Below are 23,797 nucleotides of genomic sequence, written 5' to 3'. Positions count from 1 at the left end.
ATAAAGAGGGATTAATTATAAACAGTTCTGGGAGAATAGGGGTTGTTGGGTGTTACAGACTGAAACCTACCCTGTGAAGGAGCATCTGCTCACATATGCTAACAAGGGACTTTCAATCCCTGTCACAGTGCTGTGAAGATGCATCAAAGCACAGGCATTTCCAAGGAAGGAGAAAAATAGAACATTACACCAAACAACCTTGTGCCACTAGTGCCAGGGGACAAGAAGAACTGGAAAGAAAGGCAACAATGAGGCACTCAGAGAGCCACAACGTACAGGCAATGGTGACTCAGGAAGAGTGTGTGCTAGCTCCTGTTTCCTTGACAAAAAGTGAAGAAAAGAGCAAGGAGAGCTGATGAGGAGGAGGTATTGATTGCAACTCAGGAGCCTAACTATAAGGGTACCACCACTGCCTGTACAATTACAGTAAAAGGATAAAAGAACAGCTTGTGTGAGCTTTGAAGAAAAATCACCAGCAGTGCTTTGTTCCCCTACAGGATCGTGACCACAAGGCATGGCCCGAAGAGTAGTATGATATGCATAGATCTGCAATGGGAAGAGAGGACTCAGGGAGACTACTACTTTCCTCTCCATTGGCACGTAAGCAAGAGTTTGTTCTCTCTCTCACACACACACACACACACACACTCACTCTCTCTCTCACCTCCCCCCCACCTCCCCCCCACATCCCTAAAGATTATTCAATGACATAGCAGTCCACTAATTTACAAAAGGGCTCGCTTATCAGCTAATCAATTTTAAAACCACCTCACTAGCTGTATCAAAAACAGACTAGCCAAGCCTCAGTTTTCTAGTTACCAACGAGTCTTATAAGGAAGGCAGGAGGGCAGAATCTCATGTGCTCCCATGAATGATCTGCACCTATTTAAAGGCTTAGTACTTCCTCACATTGAAAAATGCACTTAAACCTGGGGGAGGGGCAATTAGAGAATACCTGTGAATACCCAGATCACTGATGTGTGCAGCCTTGTTGCCCTATATTCTTGAGTCAAGCATTCAAGTTTCCCATATCTATCATACAGTAATGCTGAAGCACATTTCCAACTGACAGTGAAAGAGTGTTATATCAAACCTGGAAAACAAACAAGTCTAAAAATAACGAGTTTCATTCATTAACAAGGTTTCTAACCTTTCTCCCAAAACACATGCAAGAACTGTTGTGTATGGATAAGTCATACCCCACAAATGCAAAGCCTAACAAGACTGATGAGCAGTGAAGCTACATTCTGAAAAGGTTAATTCTTATCAGCTGATTGGTTTAGTGAAGCCTACTTAATCTGGCTGTATAGATGCAAGGCAAATACACCCAGCATTAATACACCACAAGGTAGGTCACTCTTCTGTTGACAGAGGATCAGATTAAGAGTTAAAAAGAACAGTAGAAATCTCCTATGTCTTAAATAGGCTGTCTGAAATACAGAAGGCAAAGTAAGGAAGACATCTGAACGTTAAAAATGCTACAGGAGACCAGAAAAAACTCCAAACTGTCCTTACATATATCATACTTTAACATGATAAACCACCATGCTGCATATATGCAGGCTCTTAGCTAGGTATCATCCACAGGCAGAGGTAATGTAGAAGGTGGTTTGTAAATGAAAGTCCACAGAATATGGGTTTCTTTTCATATATAAAAAGTAACACACGTACCACCATTCCAAGCAGGTATCAGAACTGCTCTTTGGAAATAAGGGTAAAATTTTCAATAGCACTTAGTGATTTATAAGCCCAAGTTCTATTTCCCTACCGTTAATATTACCTGATGCCTTGCAGGTAAGTATAGTGTGAATCACAAGTTTGTTGTGCTGGACTTGGGGCTGACTATGACCGGAGAACCAAAGCAGCATTGTCAACATTCTGGGAGCTGTGAGTTGCCTACAACAAAACCCATTGCTCAGTAAGGAAATGAGATTCTGGATTAAGTCTTATTGGCAAAGAAATACAGAGGTGTACCTGACCTCTCCCCCCATAATTGTTGGTGCCAGGATTGTATGTTTGAACCAACATTCCACACTCTGTGGGGGTGGGAAGAGAGAAGCCAGATAACAGTAAGATAGCAGTTAGAAAGATTCATGCTAGAAGAGATTATCCAAGGCACATGAAGTCCTGAAATAGCGATGACACCTAGAAGTGCACAACTGAACTTCTCATTCATCTCCCACCCCTCAAGCCCACCTAAACTTGGCTATTAAGTTACAACTGCTTCTTTTGGATTCTGACCACCACAGCAACCCATGCATTACATTAATTATCTCCAGTCACTAGCTGAGGCTATACTTCAAGGCTTCTTGGAAATCAGTTACTATAGAATGCAGCTGCCTGATTCAAGTTTTCCACAGGCAGCATATTACACCTGACCACTTGCTTCAGTCCATTCCATGTGCAATTCAAGGTGTTGACCTAAATCTATAAAGCCCTTCCCATTGTTTGGTTTCTGACTACTATAGAAATTGTCCTTCACCTTGTGCAATACTGAGGAAGTTGCAAATTGTTGATGGTAATAGCTTGTAAATTTAAAGTGAGGGGATTAGAGGCATGACATTTTCAGTGAAGGGCCCTCATTCTGCTCTGAAAGAATCCGAGTTTGGTGACATTCAGGCTACAGAGAACGTGCCACCTATTTTCACAAGCCTTGTCGGAAAGCATGGTACTCAAGTGATGGGGGGACGGATTGACTAGGATTGCTAATGTGGCCAGTTGGAAATCTGATTTTTACATGCACTTCAAGTTCTATAAATGCATTGTAAAAAAATCAAAATAAGATTATACAGACAAGAATTATTTACACACCATTATTTCCTCCCTATGCACTAAATGGATATGCATGAGGGGGGAACAAGCTTGGCAAGAACTAACCTTAATTATCTGGCAGTGTATCAATGATAAACCAAACTGAAGAACTGACACAAATTCCTCAGAGTAAGAGGTCCTTACCTATTTTCTCCATGTGCAATTGAAATGAAAAGGGAGAAAAAGGGTAAAGAGAAACCATTTGATGTACAGTGAAAATCTGCAGTCTTCCATGTTTAGCAATCTCCGTTCCAAGTAAAGACTGTGCTTACCTGCACAACTTTTGAACAGGGAGACTAGTTTTATTGTGGTGTGGGGGCTCACGAGCAAGTCAGCACCAAGAATACACCTAACTTCTGAAATGTAAGAAGTTAACCGGGACTTCAAATCTTTTGACTTTATTTCTAGAAGTAATTTTTAATGACCTTGGTTTTGCTTTTCTTAACATCCCTCCAACACCAGATGTTTTTCTGCTGAATGGGTTTTCTTGCCAGAAACTAAAAGAAAACAAATGCATTTATTGTGTGTTAATTTTGCTGCCCATATAAAATGTAAAACCTACCCCAAACCTCTGCCCCCACAAAAAATGAAATCCACCCCTCATGTAAAGCCCAGGATGTTTGTGCCGGGAACTATACAAGAACAAAGGGGTAGAAGGAGAGTATAGAATTTACACACACACCTCCATCGTGAAGGCAAGCCATGACACAGAAACGCAGCCCCTCCCCAGCCACTTTTCCAGTTTATCTGTTGAAACTGTTCCCATCCCCTCCAGTCGCCTCTCTACTCTGCCTACCACCACCAAAACAGCCCTTTTCAGAGGCAGTATATAGCTCTTCTGATGTGCACAAGACTCTCTATAGTATCTCAGTTTTCATATCTCCCCACCAGACAGCTACAGCCGTGATTCAGTGGTGTTGGGCTGTGCAGAGGTCTTCCACACTTGGATGACTATAACCCAAATAACACAGCTTCACTGCAATCAGTGTTTAATACCACAAACTAAGGTGCAAAAATATCTTCTTAAGACAGGAGAGAACACACCGCACTCCAACATGGAAACGGAGTGGAATTCAAAACAGGAAGTAGCATATTGTACAGGCTGCCATAACCTGCTATATGACTAGGGAAAATCTGAGGTATTTTGGCAAGATACAGGCACCAAATAAAATAACCAGAAAAAGGGGGAGAGAGAAAGAGACAGAAACAAGAGTAAGACTGTCCTGTTTAAATAATGCTATTCTCTTACTGGCCTCTGAGGGCAATGTTTGCTTGTATTTTGAAATGATTCTTTTGTTACCATGGCCAAGATATGGACAACATGCCAACATCATAATACCTAAAGGAGTTGGTCGTTAGTAGGTTAGGATGGCTTGCGTTTCCCATAAATGTATTCCAGCTCATGTGCCAAAGCTGGAAAATTGGCAGAACCTGTGGAATTTTCCAGGGCATATGTCAGCTAGAAGTTTTACATTTCACACACAGCCATTTCACTGCTCTGGAAATATTTCCCGAGCTATTGTGCCTATGCAGTTCTGCAATACTTCTACATGGAAATACCTCCCCTATTATAAGAGACAGGAAGGAAAAGGGAGATCACACAGGATTGATTTAATTGCAACTATGTGTTAGGCAGTGTGACTTCGCAACCCCGAAGAAATTATAAAGCTGATGGATTTTATCCTAAAATCAACCCTTTAAACAATGTATTAAGATATTAATTGGGCTACAAGCTACATTTATTTCCAAATAAGAAAAACTCTAACCCTATTTGACTCATGGGTAGAATTATCTTTTGTTTCCAGTATTCTGATGAGTATGTGCATACAAATACAGTGATCCAAACCAAACAGAAATCTGACTGAATGGACTTTGTATGCCCGTGGGCAAAAGTATCTGAAAGACTCAAGGAAGTACAAATCTTACAGCCTAGGAAAGTGTACAGCCCAAAAGAGGGGGTGGGGGGGAAACAGACATTCTTTTACATCAATGTCACTTGGCAGAAGGTGAAAACTATCAATTACCTAAACTGTCTAGTTTGTTTTGTCACTTTCCTTCGTCCTCCAGTTCAAACTATGCTATGATCATCCCCTCTAGTTCTTCAGGATATTAGTTATTGCAAACTGACAATATTGTAACTTTTAAGAAGTCATACCAGTGTAAGCAAATTCATCTACAGTTAATCATCTTTATATAGTAAGGATGCTGAAGTTGCTACTTAGGCATTTGCTATACCAACCATTCATTAGAGGGCATAGTGATTACAATGGGGTAATATTTTAGGCCATCAATGGAGGACTGGGCAATGGTGTCTGCATAAGGTGGCAAAATGCATTGTCTGCATTGTAGTTCAGGTAAACCTACTTATGTGTAAAATGAACCAGAGTATGTTTTTATAATTATGAATATTCTTGCATATGTAACAGTGATGTATAATATACTATATATATTGAATATAATAAATGTGAAGTTGTACAAATGCAACAATTCTTAGCGTACATGTCCTAGATCAATAAGTTACAATATACACTAGCGCTACACCATCATACTATTGCAGCAATTATTTCAGAGCTTTTCCAACTGCGCTTACACGATCACAGGCTGAGTCTCAAAAAGTGTGGGTGCAATGAGACTCTGGGTTCTGCAACTTCAGTCTGAAAGACTGTGGCGCTGGTGAGTATATTTAGTTTGGTGACAGGCTGTGCCTCCCACCAAGCCTTAGTGAAGCATATAATATGTTGCCTATGAATGAAGTTTCCATTTGCTGAACATACTGGAAAGTTTGCTTTTAAAATACAAAACATACAATTAAAGAAAACACAAACATCTCTATATTCATCTCTCTCAGGGACCCACATGCTAATATGCCTATATTGCACTGGGGAGTAGAAAACTTTCTTTAGTGAGAAGGGTGCTTAGAATTTAGTTAACGCTGAATTTAAGAAAACAGTTAAGCTTCTAGTCTTCACAGTTCCGAAGAAAACTTTATGAATATAAACCAGTGCAGTCTTGTCTTCTTGAATCTGAAAACAGTCTAAAACAAGGAACATGAACTGTTTAGGACCCCAATTCTAACCAGGCTGTGTGCTGCAAAGGTCTTCCGGGCTGGTGAAATCTTAAGAAATTTCTGTAAATGTCACCTCTGGCAGAGTGGAGGAGTGAGTGAGTGTGTGTAAGAAAGAACAGGAGGAAGTTGAACCTATGAAGAAAAACTAACTGTCAGTGTTTTTCAAGTTCTCTTTTCAATAAGATTTATAATCTTTTACTTTTATTAAAATATCTTAAAAACGGGTTGTCATTTTAAGACATCCTTGATTTACAAAAACTGTTTGAGAACATTTATCTATAGAACAAAGTCCAAATAAAATTTATTACTTTATCACTTTAAAAACTTAAAGCAATTTTCAGAGTATTGGCTTCACCTTCCAGTCTGTGACACATGTATTGTAACACACAGAACTAAAATCTTCCCTTTAAAAAGAAAGTCTGCCCCTTCCCCCTTCCAAAAAACATGTAGTTAATGCACAGTAAACCCTGGACAGCATAGCAAACAGATTCTCTTCTCTCCTACATGCAAGACAATGATAGCAGCATCCAAACTGCCAAATTCATGATGTTATCAGAGGGAGGAACTGAGACCCCATGTGTTGTCTCTGCTTTATCAACAAGTACAATTTATACGCAAGCAATTTCAAGGTTAAATTCACATTCCCTCTCATTGGAAAGATGGCTAAGATGTATATTTGCATGCTGACATTTTATTCATTGTTCATTTCCATCTAACAAACGGTTTACTCTTGTGGGTACATCACATGAGAGGTGTGGCATCCTCTATGCACTCTTTTAAAGAGACATATTGCAAATACCACCACATATAAAGAAGAAAGGAGAGGTGGTATTCCTAGTGTGTACCAACCTCAAGAGGTGGAAATGCCTTTTGACAGACATCAGTTAATGGCAACATGCTTAGTGGTCAAGAATCATATTTTACTTCAATTAAAGTGGGCATTAAAATACTAGTTACAATAGTAGCTCTTTGTGTGGTTTAAACACCAAGTAGTCAGAAATATAAGACAGTTGGTTGTGTGTATTAGCAAGGTCAGGAATGTTTCCTATGCTGCTGACAAAGTCAGCTGGTTCTCAGCTGAGATTGCATCTGGCTTTAGCATCAGTGAGGGGTTGTTTTGTTTTTTTTTTAAATCAAATCACACAGGACTTTAAGATTAAGAGAAACAGTGCCAAACACAATAATCTAACACTAAGTGTTAGCCTAGATGTGGACCTTGAACCTGAACACTGTTCTTCTAAAGCATGAAATTCAAAGCACTACAGAAAAAAGGATGCAGTTTATCTGGAGCTTTCCAAGCTAACAGCTGATAGACACAAATTCCTCCTCTAGCCTATGTTGTCACATTGAGACCTGTTATTCATCTTTATGTTCATCCAACTGAGAGACAATACGGGGGATGCCTGCCAAATCCCAGTCCTCTGACAATAGTTCCAGTGTGCGTGCAAGAGAAAAACTAAAACAGCCCAACAGAAACTAGACTGAAATGCAATGCTATTCCTATTGCAAATATTCAAGTGTTCAGCCAAGTGTGGGCTGGCATCTACAGAGAAATAAGGAGTTGAAGAGAATGAGAAAGGAGATTTTAGTTTTCAGGATTTAACAAAAAGTACAAAGCTGTGGGAGAATGGGAGAGTTAGAGCAGCATCCACACAGAAAGCCTGACACGATAAGATGACTTCAGATATTTCCGTAAATGTGTAGAGTTGCCCATTTTTGGCATTAGCTTCCCAGTTACTATAAAACATGTCTAGACATCTAAAATGTAAGATAGTGTGATTTGTTAACAAGATAGAAATTAAAATAGATGATCTACGAAATACTAGTATAAATTCTCAATTCAATATAATTTAAAAATATTGTAGCTCACTTAAATTCATTTTCTGATAATGCAGTTAAATAGGACACCAGTATTCTTTTAAAGGCATGTGATCAACTAGAAAAAAAAAATCTTTTCCATGGATTATTTTGACACTTTAGTATGTGAGATTTTTTTAAAAAATCTTGCAAGTTGTTAATCTAGACTGAACTAAAATCTGGAAGTATTGAAACTGTACTTGATAAGTTTAGTATTTGTAGGTGCCAATTCACATCCCCACCTGAAATACTCTAGTCTGTTTGAACATTATAGGCTAACAACAGAATGTTACAATATAGATAAACAATAGACTGTTTACAAGAACTATGGTCTGGTAGGTCAAATGTGAATAATGGTCCTTCAGGCTATAAAAATATAGGAATGTTGTGATTTTTTCACTTTCATTTAATAGATGCTCCTGTGTAAACAAAGAGTACAGTTTTCAATTCTAAACACTAATCAGAGAGACCTTATGAACGGCATCTTGGCTTTACAATAGCTGGCTCATATTCAAAATCTAGCATTAAATGGGATCAATGAATTCAAGAACATTACCTTTAACTTTTAGAGCCCTTATGGAATAAATGAACAAGTCTGGTACAGGTTGTGAGAGAGTGAATGAAATATAGCTCACATGGAATACAACCAAGTCCAAAGGGAGAAGAATAGTTTAGAATACCTAATGGCAATATTTTGCTGGGAAAAAAAATACTAGTTGTGATTTTTTGCTAACACTCTCCCAGAGTGCACCGATATCTCATGTCTGGCTTTGGTTAGGGAATATACCACAAGTTTCCTGTAAAATAAATTCAACGTTATTGTTAATGAAGTAACATATATATAGCATCCAATTTAGCAATATCTTTATTCAGAAGTTTTTTCTCCACAGCACACACTGTAACTGGCACTTATATTTAACAAGAATATAAGCCCAACTGTGCTGTCCTGTTTGAGGTGCTGAAAAATTCTGGTAAGGAAAGACACACAATTAAAAGTGATATTTAAATGTAAGGCTTTTCGGGACTCTGGGCATTACGTTGTTGTGAATACTAATTTATAAATAATACAAGCAGTTCCGACTGGGTGAGCTTTTCTTGTAAATTTTCCAGTTACCCAGAGGCTTCTTTTTTCTACCAAGTTTAATCTGTATCAAATCTCCTAGGGAAATGATGGTCTACTGCAGGGGTCTGCAACCTTTCAGAAGTGGTGTGCCGAGTCTTCATTTATTCACTCTAATTTAAGGTTTTCCATGCCAGTAATACATTTTAATGTTTTTTAGAAGGTCTCTTTCTATAAATCTGTAATATGTAACTAAACTAGTGTTGTATGTAAAGTAAATAAGGTTTCTAAAATGTGTAAGAAGCTTCATTTAAAATCAAATTAAAATGAAGAGCCCCCCGGACCAATGGCCAGGACCTGGGCAGTGAGAGTGTCACTGAAAAATAAGCTTGTGTGCTGCCTTTGGCACACGTGCCATAAGTTGCCTACCCTAGTCTACTGAATAAAGCTGTCACTAGCAGTCTCACTGCTTTAACATCCTCTCTAAGTATAATGTGTCAGTAGGACCAGGGAATAGGAATCTTACTGACTGTCAATTACATAGACAACTGCCCTCATTCCACACACCCCCTATTCACAGGCAGAATACGTCTACAATGCAGCTGAGCAGTGCAATTTGCAGAACGGGTAGACAGATTTGAGCTAGCTCTGTTTGAGCTAGCATGCAAAAAAATAGCACTGTGGCATGGGGACACAGGTAGCTAGCCTAGCTGCCACCCATACTGCAAGATCTCCACTGCTATTTTTAGTGCAGTAGCTTGGACAGATGGGAACTGCACCTCCCAGCTGCTGTGTAGACATACCTTCAGAGAGATTCCTGGCTTAGCACCAGACATAGGCCATAAAATGCCAAACCCAAAGTTGTGACTAAGTGGTATGAAACAGACCCTAGCCCTTGAGACTTCTCATAAGCTTATTAGTCCGAGAAATAGTTTAATATGCAATTTACTCAACATGCAAGTGACAGTTGATGAGGAAAAGTGATTTGAGAGTCTATTACGAAAGACTGAGTTCCCTACCAAGCTCACTGGTGACTAAAAGTATCAGAGAAAGATGTTTCATCCCTGCCTGTATAACCAGCCTCTAATCAGTGATTACTGAATAAGTTGCAAAAAGGCTTTTTGGTCAAATTTATAAGGACTTCTCTACACTACAGATTATGTTGGTATAACCCACATCGCTCAGAGGTGTGAACAGACTACCCCCCAAGAGTGACCTAAATTATTCCAACCTAAGCGCAGGTGTGGACAGTGCTATGTTGGCGGTAGAACTTCTCCCATCAACATAGCTACCACCTCTTGGTGAGGTGGTTTTAAAAAGCCGACAGGAAAGCTCTCTCCTGTCAGCAGAGAGCGTCTTCACCAGATGCACTACAGCAGCACAGTGGTGCAGCTGCACTGCTGTAGCATTTCTAGTGTAGACTAGCCCTGAGAGTTAATGACAGTGCTAAAAGCATTTGACTCCTCAGCGTAACAATAGAAAATCAAGCCTCTGAAGGGGGAAATTAGCCTCACTGTAAAGAATTAGGTGGCTTACTCCATATCTTGCTTCAACTTACATATGTATGTGGGGGGGGGGGGAAGGTGTGCGCGCTAGGGTTAAGAATTTTTATACAGAGACTGAAATAGCCATACATTTAGTATTCACAGTAGATTTCCTTTTTATTCTCTCCCTTACAGTTGATCAGACTTCCTGACTTCACAGGGACATGGCTTTCTCCATAAAGTATGCTATAGGTCATCCACTACCATAGTGTTTGAGCTAAGCTATATATTCCTTTCACCATTTGTTTTTTAAAACAATTACAAGAAAATTCCAGTGGTTTTCCATAAAGTTTTATATAGTCAGATATTAAAACATATCTAAGAGAAATGGTCCAGCATTAATCAAGGGCCAAAACTTCACTTGTCAAAGTTATTTGACTTTGGTAGGTCTCCAAGTTGTAAATACTACATTATGCATATAATTCAAACAATGATCCCCTCTGAGAAAGGCAAAACCATAGACAATCTGTTTCTGTAAGGCCTGGTGTTTTATACTCGGCTAACAGAGAACCAATAGAGGAACCACAAGTTCTTGAAAATCCCATTACCCGAGCTATGCTGATGTTGCTATTACTGGTGCATTTGCTAGAAAATAAAAGAAATCAAGCTATATGGACCCCATTATTAACATGGGGTGCTGGGGAGGGGACAGGACAAGTTTGCCAAACTTAAGAGAATCAGCTATTTGAAAGTGTACTTCCAATTGAAAGATCAACAGGTTAAGCTAAAACATGCATGAGCGATCCACCCACATGCGGATTTATGACAGTATATTATTAAAATTAAGTGCACCATACCACATTCATATGGCAAAAACATGTCAAGATTACTTACATAATGGGGCTAAATTAGTTTGAACAAATTAAGTAGCAAGGCAATCCAGCAGGGGAAAGGAAAACAAATTACCTGATATGTCTTAGGCCTCAAGTGAATATCCGTAGTCTGAAACAAAATGAGCCTAGCATACAAAGAATGCCTGTTTCAGTAACAAGCAAGAAAAGTGACTATTTACATGTGTGTCAAAGGGCCTAGCCAGGAGAAGTAATATGCAATCAACAGGGAGATATCATTGCTGAATCTAAAGAGGAGACGTTCGGTCAATGATCATGTAACACGTGACACTTGCAGTACAGGCCTGTACTTCACTTTACCTTTAGCCAATCAAAGGCCTTAATTTCAAGCATATGGTTCCTTCCCCACATTTTCCCCCACCCCTCAAAAAATAAAAAGCGCTCTAACTTTTCCAGAGCAGAAAATCTATTCTGGAATAATATTAATATCAACAGCCACTATTTTTTTAAAAAAAGAAACATCCGTGCTGCAATGCACTACAATTCTGGGAAACCCTGCACATGGTCATATGCTCCACTGCTCAGCTGCCCATGTTTGTCCCCCCAAAAGTCATTTGCCAGTGTCTGCACTTTAGCTGTCAGCAGTCTGCAAGTACCCTTCTTTGGTAGCAAAAGGTGTTTGAGACATCTGAGCATAGACTCTGGGACCAGAGGGCTGAGGTCAATCAAGCTACATGCTTTTTTCTTGGTACAACTCTCAGCTCCCCATCACCTTTAAAGCCATTATACTCAGTAGCTGGAAGGATGAGCAATAGTCTCCCACACTGCAGCAGGGCCACTGTCCCCACTATAACGACAACATAATGACAAAAGCTGATAGACGGCAGGACTGTAACCAATGGTAAACTCAAACCTGAGGCAATTTCAGTTATTCTCTTGAGCAAGATTCAAACATATTTTGGGTGTTCAGAAACTTTACTAAAACCCCAGTATTTACATGCAAAATATGCAAGACGCTCAGACTCTTGGCAAGTTGCCTATATGGCATCCAGAGTTGCAAAACATGGGCAATACTGCACAAGGGAGATAAATAGGGGGTGATTCATGTTACCATCTCTTCCCCCATTCCCTCCAACAAAATGCCAAGTCTTCCTGTTTAATCCTACTCCTCTCACAGCTCAGCTAAACTGACTTTTGCTTCTGAATCTGGTTAAATTCCACCCAGCCCCTTTGGTAGAGTATGTAGGTGTGGTCACTGTACCTCTATAGTGACAGAGCCACATGTGAGCGACGCATAAACTCTCAAAACGTTAAACAATCTGCTAAGCTTCAGGCAGACACTTCACTCACCTCTAGAACACAAAAGGATTTTAATATGAGTCAGTCAACAAACTGAGTGCCTGGGTCCTCAAATTACTGAAGTTTTGTTTTTGTTGGGTTTTTTTTGGGGGGGGAGGGGGGAATAAAAAAGTCTATTTTGGTATTCTGGAGATAAATTTAAAACAGATGTATATGGGAGAGAAGGGCAGCAGCATGGTGAGGCCATGACGTTTAAGGAAAAAACTTTATTCAGGAAAGTTTAAATTGATGTTTTTGCTATTTACTCACCATTTCCTATCACTATTTAATATATTTTATGTTATTAGCAGAGATCTGACAAAAGCAAATGCTGTTATGTGACTCAGGACCACCACCTGATGACTCCCACCTTCTGCTCTATGGTTTAGCTCTCTGTCAATGGCATGCCAATAGTAGCTTCTCTTCTTTTTCTGTTATGCAATACACCACACAATAGTAAGTATAACGCTGGCTACACATTAATTTATATTTTCTGGGTAGAGGAGTGAGACGAGCACACAGTAAGATCCAAACATTTATTGGCATTCCTTGTTCAATTTGTCCAGAATTTAGTTTGTTTCACTGCATTTCAGTAGACTTTAGACTGAGTAATTCAGACACCCCTGAGGTCTCCAAGACCTATCTGAGATTATAGGAATATTCAGTACAGTTATTTTTTTTACTAGCTACATCTCATCTGGAGGAAGGAGATGTCAAGCAATGGCTAATCCATTTAAAACACAGCCTGAAAATGACAAAAAGGCTGAATGAGAGCCATGCAATAATGACCAAAGACAACTACAGAAACAGTTAAAGTTAGTTCTGGATTTTAGGAGGCCAACTACAGCTCATAAATGGAAACACAACTAGAAGACCAAAGAATGATTTTAAGCAAGGAATACTGAGGGGAGAGTGGCCGCAAAAGAATTGAGATGATGCTAGGGTGTAAATTCAATTTAGATGATTCTGCTTAGAGAAATGTATAGATACAGAATGAAATAGTTTGCAACTGTATTTTGAAACAGCTGAAATATTTAGTTTTGATTTCCATTTGCATCATTTCATAGCAGGTTTAACTCCAGACAAGGCCTAACAAACATGTAGGCCATTAAAACTCTTGGAAGGAAGAATAATATTTTGAATCTGAAATATTGATAGGCAACGGATGCTAAGAAAAGAATAAAGTTGATGTACTCAAACTGCTTTAGTATGCAGGGTTATTATGGATAACACTTATTGATGCAGATATCCAAGTTGTTTAGCATCTTTCTTGGTAGGCCAATTAACTTCCTCACAAAGAATGACGTTATGGCCAGAAACAACTCCCACTAATCGGAGGGTGTGGAGTCTCCTTGAGGAAGCTGGAAAGGTTGGCTATTACTTTTGAGACTATATTGGAGACTAAGTATATTGCCATAGCATTTTTTCATGCTATAATTATTTAAGCATCAATAATGTGGCTCACTACTGTACAAAACTCAGAACATGACATAGTCCCTGCTCAGAAGCAGTTTACACTGTTGTTTGTGCTGAGAATTTTCAGGAGTCGAGCACCAGGGCAGCACAATGCATACTAGCAATGGTAGATGTGCAGCGTAGACCAGGAGCTGGTGTTTTTAACCACTTTTATCATCTAGATCTGCTCGACGATAATGCTTCCATCATTGCTTGCATTAAAATGGAAATATTGATAAAAATTCTCAGTGTAGTGCAGCCTAAACAAATACAGTAACTCTCACGTAATGTTGTAGTTATGTTCCTGAAAAATGCAACTTTAAGTGAAACAATGTTAAACAAATCCAGTTTTCCCATAAGATTTAATGTAAATGCGGGGGGTTAGGTTCCAAGGACATTTTTGGGGGGCAGACAAAAGCCATTATATACTGTACAGTACTGTACTGTGATTGAGACATGCCCCTGGCTTACCCCACACAGGCACAGCCCACTGCAGGCAAGGATACTAGGAAGCACCTTTGCAGCAGCAGCTTCCTGGAACATTCCTGGCAGAGTCCGAGCCTGTTCTTCGGGGCCCACCTCTTTCCATCCCCACTCCAACTCCTCTCTGGAGCACACCACATCCCTCCCCCACAAAAGTCCTAAACGCTGGGAGGGAGGGGGAGGCGGCGGAGAAGCGGAACTCGTGCAATGCTCCCTTGTAAAGTCACTGCTCTGCCATAGAATCTTACAAGCAGGCAGCCAAACAACGTTATAACGGAGCATTGCACAACTTTAAATGAGCATGTTCCCTAATTGAGCAGGGACATAACACTGAAACAACGTTAAGCGGGACGACATTAAATGAGGAGTTACTGTATATCACAACACACACCAGGAGACCTAGAGGAATGCTCTGCCTCAGAGAAGAACCGTCTCCTTTCATGTTTTGTGATGGGTTAGTGACAGTATTTTTTTTTTGCAGACACAGGTTTCACGGAAGGCGCAAGTTGAGAGATCTAAAAAGAGAGCAGGGTGCCTAGGGCACAGAGTACAAGGATGGTGTTCCAGGCCATCGGGACAGAACGGGCGAAGGATACTAAATGAGTGATGAGAACTAGGACCTTTCTTAAGGTTAACAGAATTTCATGCTGTAGGGTACAAACTGATTACCACAAGCATCAGGAAAGACTCTCTCCTCTCCCCCTAGTATACTGTAACATAGGTGCATTTTGCCTCTTAAGCATCAGGTATTTGCTACTGCTGGAGACAGGATACCAGATGTAGGATAGTGTTCTGATGCACTGTGACATGTCTTATATAAAAGTACAGCCAAATGAATTAAGAGTCAATCTGGGTAATGTTTTCCTTTTTTCAGTTGCTTTATTTTCTTTGTGGTGGCCACACCTCCCATAGGGAGCAGATTTACAATACGCTGTTGTTCAGCTAGTCTTGCCAAAGAGTTCATTCTTAAGAGTTTAGCTGCTGATGTATTGGTATGAGAAATCCATCTGAAATACATGTTTAGGAAATACAGCCAATATCTTATCACTGTACATTACTACTAAAGTAAAAGACTATTCCCAAAGTTAGCCTGGATTGTATTTTAAAACTCACAACAACAAAAAAATTCAAGAAACTGTTTGTACAGCTTAACAAAAGATGTATATTAAGTCTGAATAACTGGGCAGACAAACTCAATAATTTACTTTTTATTTAAAGATGTTCATCATTATTATTCATAGTTCTACAACACACTACCTTTCAGGACGGGGCATCAGCCTGTTAAGGGTCCTATTAACTTCAGAGTTCTAAGGCCATGTCTACACTAGCTAGCTTACAGCAACACAGTTGTATCGATGCAGCTGAGCAGCTGTAAGATGGCACAAGAGCGGCTATGCGAGCAGATGGGAGAGAGCTCTCCCATCAACATAATAACACTTCAACAAGCAACAGGAGCTCTCTTGCCACACTACCATTTATCCCAGTGAAACTTATGTCACTCAGGAGTGTGTTTTTTTCACACCCCTTAGCGACATAAGTTTTGCCGACCTAAGTGGTAGTGTAGACATGGCCTAACTTAAAGGTACTAAACAGAGCTATGTAGACGTAATCAGTACTATCTTTGTTTATCTTGCAATATTCCATAACTGACTAGAAAACGGCAGCTTCCAGTGTACATACTGTTTTGCATGACTGCACATTTTACACACACACACACACACACACCGTTGTTGTAGCCCCGTCAATCCCAGGATATTAGAGAGACGAGATAGCTGAGATAATATCTTTTATTGTCCCAACTTCTGTTGTTGAGAAAGACAAGCTTCTGAGCTTAGAAAAGTTCTTCATCAGGTCTGCTTTTATATATCTATATAACACATTACATTAAAAACATTTTCTTGTCAACAAATAGAATTTATGCTTCTTTGTAGCAGTAAGTAACTTCACTGCTTTAGAATACTTTTTTGACAGCACTGCTAATCTCCAACCCCCAGTAACAAAACCGTGTCATTGCATCCATGCCCTCAAATTACTAACAATAACTTAAAACCAGTGAAAATATGCTCAGAAAACATGACAATTCAGTTCTGAAACTAATTAAAATTTTGGATAACATTTGGTCTCTTTTCCATCATTCTATTTGCTACTAAAATGTTTTTAGAGTTCTCACCTGCACATGGAAGTACATGAATTTAGGTCTCAAATACTCCTTTAGCGCTTAGCTTAATTTTAGATTTTCCATTTCTTCCCTGCCTCCTTCCAGTTTCGTGAATGTACACATTTTCAGAAAAAGCATTACTTTTGCAATGATTCACATTAATCTTGTTTTGGTACATCACTTAGCGGCAGCTAATCTGAAGACTAAAATGAATAAGAACATCCAAAGGCAGGAGAGATGAAAGGTCCCTGCAACATCAAATAAATATTTCCCACAGAAGGCTGCTACTAGCATGTGCTTACTTTTCAAGCTACTCTGTGGTAAAGAAGAACTATGCAACCAAGAATGGACCAGAATGGTAAAAAACAATAACCACAGTCCTGAGACTTTTTGCATTCGGCCTTTTCTTTCTGAATGCCTATCAACTGCAAGACTTCACACAGCGGCTAATCATACATCAGGCTCCATTCAGAAGTTAAATCATACACAGGTTAAGGAAATCTGACATATATATATATATATATATATATATATAATCTGAAGTCACTGTAAACAAGGATGCTTACTGATCGCTATGGTCTCCGCATCAAAGCAGCATCAGCTGTTATAATCATGAAAAAACTTGAAATTTTTTTTACATTTGATTTCTATACCTGTCTCAATCCACTGGTCAGTTTCTGGATGAACACTCTGTTCTTCTTCATTGCAGTTATCAGACACTCCTTAAGTTGTCATTAACAAATATTTTTGCTTGATGGTGTTGACCTTCCCCCTCAGCAAAGAGAACAGTGCCATACCCAACGTTGGTTCAGTCCCTTTCTAGGTTGCTCTTCTCCCCCCATTCAAGCTGTTCTCAAGAGCAAAAGGAGCAACAGGCCGCGCAGGTGAAAAATTGAATGGTAGATACTTCCCCTCTGCATACAATCTCCGTAAAATGAGAAGTAAACCTTGCGGTTGCCCTCATTTCTGTCATCAACACTGCCTCCTCCCCCCCTTCAAAAGACAGCTGTTACAACAGTGAAGTGCTAGAAACAACCCTGACTAGATGGGGTGCTTTGTGTTATCCCAGATCAGACTGATTACATGCCATATTCTTTGAATAGCTCCTATTGTTTACCCTCTGCTCCTTGTGCTCCTTCCGCCCTCTCCATCCCCCACCCCGAGTAATCAAATTCTGCCTGCAACTGCCTGTGTATCATATCGACAGCTCAATGCAGTGCAAATGTGGCACCTCCTTCCTCTTTCCAAGCTTCCTCCTCCCCCTCAGATCTCTCTCAGGCCATCTACAGCTGGTCTGTTTTTAAGAAGGTATTTTCACATCTCTCACTCCGTCATCGACTCCGCAAGAAAAACACACACATACAATTAGCCAGCCACACATCAGCGACTCTCCCCTCACCGCAGTCCCTGCAAGGAAGTTTACATCTAGATGAATTCGCACCCTCGCGTGCTATCGTCGAATGTGCGGACGTCAAGATTGTTGCATCTTTCCCACGGTTTTTGATCATCACTCCTGGAGCATCCCCCCTTCCCCGATATACACCCAGGGACAAAGGACGTGCCCCAGGATATCTCCTTACAGTCACAAGCGCCCCGCCAGACCTCACCCACCCACCCCCGATACACTTACACCTGCCCCCACCCCCCCTGCGATGTAGGGCTCCCCCACACCCAGCGTGTCCCCCGCTACGGACAGAGTTCCCCGTCTGCCTTGCACAACCAGAACCGCCCCCCCCTTTCTCATCATCAGCCCCCGCCCCCCTGGAGGGCAGCCCGCCCCCTGGAGTGGGCAGCCCCCCCTGGAGTGGGCAGCCCCCCCCCTTGCGCGTCCCTATGGCAGCGCGGCCACTGCCAACCCTCCCCCCAGGAGCCGAGGCCGGTGCCTCCGCGGGGAGCCCGCAGCCCGTCCCGGCCGACCCAGAAGCCCGTAGCCGCCCCCCAGCGGGCGCCCCGGGCCGGACCTCACCTCAAACCCTGACTCTTGGTGACCCCGTCATCTCTGCTCCTCATGGCGGGGGCCGGTGGCTCGGGGCGGCCTAGCCCCCCCGGGTGTCCTCTGCGCCGGGTGCGCGGTGTTTGCGGCCCCGCCGGCACCGCTGTGGGGGGGGGTGGTGGGGGGGGTGGGCGGGGCTCTCCTCCGGCCTCAACTTCAACCCAAAAACAAAAGACACTCCGCACCTGCCAGCAAACGCGCCGCTCAGTTGGCCAGCGCCGGGCACTGGGGGAGGTAGGCACGGCGGAGGAGAGCAGCCCCGGCGACGGCCCCGCCGGTGGGGAGCACCGCGGACCCACGCCGGAGGAGGGGGCTGCAGCGTGGCCGGCCGGGCGGGCCGGGGCGGCCAACACCCAGCTCGTGGGCCAGGCGCCTCAGTCCCCGACATCCCCCAGTCGGAGTGTAACTCTCCCCCCCCCCGTCCCAGCATCTCCCCACGTACCATTGGGGGACTTGCACCCCTCCACCTACCCTAGGGGTCCATGTCCCACCTTCGCAGGGAGAGACCACGTCGCCCGTTCAGGACTCGGCAATCCCCCCACCCTGGAGAGCTGCACCCCTTCCAAAGCTCCTGCAATCCCCCAAAACTGGGACGACTGGTTCCCCTCCCACAGCTTCCTGCATCCCCTCATCCTGGAGGACGACTCCTGCACCCTTCCAAGCTCCTGCATCCCCAAAATGGAGACTTTGTCCCCTCCCAACGCTCCTGCATCCCCCTATCCTGGCGAGCTCACTGCACCCTTTCCCAAGCTCCTGCATCCTCCCCCAAATGGGAGGACTGTCCCCTCCCAGCTCCTGCAGTCCCCCTAGTCTGGAGAGACTCACTGCCACCCCTTCCCAAAGCGTCCTGCATCCCCCTATCCTGGAGGACTCACTTGCACCCTCCAGGCCCTGCATCACCCCCCATAGGAGAGACTTGCACCCCTTCCCGGCACCGTAGTAATTCCCCAACCCGAGGATTGCACCGGCTTCCCCGTTTCAATCCAGGGCACCCACGAGCAGCACCCCCTCTCCTTACACACGGCATCTAAAATCCAAGGAGATTGCAACTCGTCGGGCTTTAAGTCTACCTCTCCGTGGAATCGCACACATACACTCCCCTCTCCGGGGGACTCACCGCCCAATCTGCATCCCCCTTCCACCTATCCCCCGGACCTGCAAGCTGGGGAATCACCTCCGTCTCCAGGAGCCCAACGCCCCCACCCCGGCTAGAGGGCCCTGCATGCTACACCCCCCCCCCCCCCCAGGGAAACTTCAACCATCACCCCATGTCTACCCAAGGAGATCACATGCCCCAAACTGCCCCGCAGGAGATTACAACCCCGCCACTCCGGAGCTTTACCCCCTTGACCTAATCCTGTCCCCCTCCTGCACCCAGGGGGCTGAGACTGTTCACCCCGAGCTGGGGCTGATTGTGCTGCCCTGAAGCGCTCCCCCCCGTGGTGCCAGAGGAGACTGCATCATCCTCAAGCGTTTGTGGGTTCCGGGCCGACTGCAGCCCTGCCCCGGCCCGGGAAGTAGCAGCGCCCTTCCCATGCTTTGGTTCCCTGATTTGCACGGTCACGCCCTCGTGCATCTTATTCGGCCGCCTCCCGGGGGGCCGTTTTGTAGCGTAATAGGCTGGGGGGGCTGGGCGCCCTCCGCCTCAATTTCCGCTAAGAGCAGCCCCTCCCAGACTGCGACCAATCCCATCCCCGCTGGGCGCGGCTTTGGGATGACGTCTCGATGGCGGGAAAATCAAGCGTGGTGGGGAGGGTATTTAAATAGAGCGACGTAGGGGACGAGGGGCGGTGGTTCTGAACGTTCGCTGCAGCCAGAATCCCAGACGTGCTGAAGAATTCCGACAGAAAATCCATCTGAAAGGAGGACTCTCTGGGTTAGGGAATGACAGATTCCCTCAGCTACGGGAAAACAGATTCAACAGGAGAAGCACCCTAGAATCTACTATAAAACTCCAGAGTAGAAGCAAAAAGAAAAAAAAATTAGAGCTGGTGGAGCCTTTTTTATTCTCTGCTACACCCTGTGGGCAAATACCAGTTTAATACACACTGTATGTCTACAGTGCCCTCCTTCAAAGGATCTCAAGGGACCTTAGAAACTTCACTTAACTTTCCCAATAGCATTGTGAGAGAGGTCCATGTCATTTACAGATAGGAGACACTGAGGCAAAGGACCTTGCTCAAGATCACATAGTTAGCCTGTGGTATAGCTGGAATTAGAACCCAGATCCCTTGACACCTAGTCTTGTGCTTCTGCTTAACACCATCTTTGTCCTCACATCAGACCTCAGTTGGGCCAGCAAGTGCCCTCTGTATCCTGTTCAACTGTGCATGTTTTAACCTGTGGTGGATCTTAGGCAGCAACAAATCACAGGCTCGAAATTGTACTAGGACATGGAGCCATCTAAGCTCCACAGTGGTGTAGAGGAAACAACTCAGTGGAAGACAGCTGAAGCCCATCAACAGCTAACAAGCTATAATTAAGGGACTCTAAAGGACCAATATGAATACAGAACTACTGCTCTGTATAAGCTGTCTTATCCATGAGCACATAGCAAACATCTCAACTTGACAAGCCACTGAAACTTGGTGACCATTGGACCACACTGAAGTGTAACAGAACCCATTAATCCAATAGAGACATGCTTCCGCACAGGAAGCTGATCCACAAAACATTTTGCTAGAATTAAGCTAGTTGTTAGCTAACCTAGTTCTCACTTCACTAATGTCAAATTAGTTACAAGAATTCCTGCTCCTATCCAGTGATTTTAGCAATTCTGAACAAGGACTGTGTATATGCATATACAGTGCCCAATATATTGTGGGGACTAACAGAACTAAATGACAAAGACCTTGTAAACTGAATATATGATTAGATCACCAGTTCTCACTTCAAGAGCGTTAGCCATGAAAGACACACATCATTAAGGAATACAAATTTTCCTCCCCATTTTATTTGTTCCTCTTTACCATTAAATCAGATTAAGGCTGTAATTCTAAACCAAAACACTAAAAAAACCTACAGGTTGAGGTTCAGTGCTCTGACCCCCAACATATGCAGCACAGAAGGCACAGCCTGTGGACAAGTGGGGGCAAAGATGGTTGCACCCTTGGGATTCTAGGCTGCCAATGGGCTGTGTCACAGCTCAAAATCTACACTGGGCCATGCACTATGGAGATGGTCTTAGCATGGCCCCTGTACCAATGCACACAAAGGAGGTGGCTTTATGGTGTACCTGTGCCAGGGGAATTCTCCCCCAGTCTCTTGCAGCACAAGTTCTGCCTCCTTTATGCCACCAGAGCAGTGGACAGAATGTGTCTTGTACTGTCAGAACCAGTGTTTCACTGACAGGGAATAGCCATCTTTGATTTACAAAAGATCATTTTAGAAGAGTGTTGACTTTACATACCTTGAAGTTAAGACAGTTCTTGGGAAGCAAAATGCTTTTAAATAAAGATGAGACAATATTCTTACCAAAGAAATGTATTTGCATGTAAATAAACATTTTTTTTTTTTGCAGTATTCCAAAAAAGTTGAAAGTACACTCTACATTGAAAAAGAATGAAAAATTAGCAGGAAGTATTTACACAGTTGCCCACAAAAAGCAGATCTGAAGACACTTATTTACATAATGACCATTTAGGAAAGAACCATTTTCTTTTAATCTCAACATCCATTTCTTAACCTGAGATTAAAAGGTTTGCCTTTTTAAAAATTTTTTAGTTTGTTTACACTTTTATCTTTCCAATACTGAAAGATGTAAAATATCATAGAGAATAACAAAAATAGTTTAAAAATAAAACATTTGTAAGAGATCAAACATTTACATGTAAAATGTTTGTGTAATATTGACAAGTGTACCTCATCTCTGATCAGTGCAACAGAAGCATCATGCAACTGTTGCCTGACTTTTAATGGCTGTCTTTCTCCCTTACTTAGTGTACAACAAATAAGTGTATAAAGGGGAAAGAGTTACAGTGCATTATAAGCGGATTGAAAAGCTATTTACCTGCTATGACTACAGTTCAGGATTTAGTTTCTCTTGCAGCACTCAAAGTCACAGACGCTTAAAGAGGATGCAACTTTGCTCCCTGTATTTCTTTAGGTGTTAGCAACGATTCCCATCTCTTGCAGGAGAAATTTAGAACCCTGAACTTGAGTCTTCGGTAAGTAGTGAAGGAACCACATTCAGCAGTTTTCATTTAAAATATATTTATAATTTAAATCTTAATAATTTGCAAAGCTGACCAATTTTTTAAAAAGCCTTTTACTGCATCTTTTATATTGTTAAAACGCCAGTCCATTTTATTGAGGAAATTATTCCTTGAACACCCAAACCTTGCTTTGCTTTTGTAACAGTGCTGTTAGCTTCAGCTAAGCCTTTACACAGTCCAAAGTTTAAAGGGCTATTTTAAATAAAGCAACTTAAATGAGATGGACAGAACTAAAACAGATGACAACCTGTTGCCATCTGAACAAGCATTATTTCCAAGATGTAGCCACTGTAGCAGGGTCTGAAGATAAAGTCATCTGGTGTTGTATATTTCTTACATCCTCTTCATAGACACCACACAGTCATGTGATTCTGATGCTGCATCAAATAATGTCATTTGCTGTAGGTTTAGACTTTATTTACTACTGTCTATCATCTCAGCACATGAAGCTGGGAGTATTGGTGAGAGGGAAGCCATGGGATGCAGATCACTAGGAGCAAGGGATGAAGGTTGAAAAATATAAGGGAGCGCTATTGTGTGAGAGAAAGAAATTCACACCTGCTTTCTATGTGAAAACAGTAATTCCAGTATACAGCCCCAAAGACAGGAAGAATGGAAAGTCTACAGCTAGCTGCATAGAAACCAACCCACTGAAAAGATACAAGCATCCCAGTTTTTTAGAAGCTCTACATGAGCCAGAAAAGAGAAGCTGTTTTGGCCTGAAAATTATCAGGGGGCTGGACTGTATGCAAGACAGGAAATGTCTACAGTTTAAAGGAACCCTAAACGTTGAAAGCTTTTCAAACTGCAAACCCAAAATAAAGGGTATTCTCAAGCCCACAGGTGAAAAAATCCTGGCCCCGCTGAAGTCAGTGCCTAACTCAGAGGGGCAAGGATTTCAACACAATGCATTTCCCTGTAGGACCTAAAAGGAGATGGGTTCACAGTACTCTTTAGATACACTGTATTCCCTTGTCTGAAGGCTCTTCTGTGTCTTCTCCTCTATCAAAACAATCCTAACTGCTT

The 23,797-nt window shown here is 42.3% G+C and overlaps 1 protein-coding gene across 3 annotated transcripts in view; it reads right to left on the bottom strand.

The window, feature by feature from the left end:
• The window catches only part of FBXL20 (F-box and leucine rich repeat protein 20), a 71,386-nt gene extending 53,410 nt beyond the window's left edge, over positions 1-17,976 (bottom strand). The window contains exon 1 of one of the 3 annotated variants that reach the window (XM_075059654.1): positions 17,883-17,976. In XM_075059654.1, the coding sequence (XP_074915755.1) occupies positions 17,883-17,945 (63 nt within the window). In that variant the 5' untranslated portion in view covers positions 17,946-17,976. Of the gene's footprint in view, positions 1-3,236; positions 3,309-17,217 lie in introns of those variants that run through there. The other 2 variants (XM_032791320.2, XM_032791322.2) reach the window with 2 other exon arrangements.
• Positions 17,977-23,797: the final 5,821 nt, after the last annotated feature.

Source organism: Chelonoidis abingdonii, chromosome 21 (genome assembly GCF_003597395.2).
Source record: "Chelonoidis abingdonii isolate Lonesome George chromosome 21, CheloAbing_2.0, whole genome shotgun sequence".
NCBI lineage: Eukaryota > Metazoa > Chordata > Testudines > Testudinidae > Chelonoidis > Chelonoidis abingdonii.
This window is presented reverse-complemented; position numbering and strand designations above follow the sequence as displayed.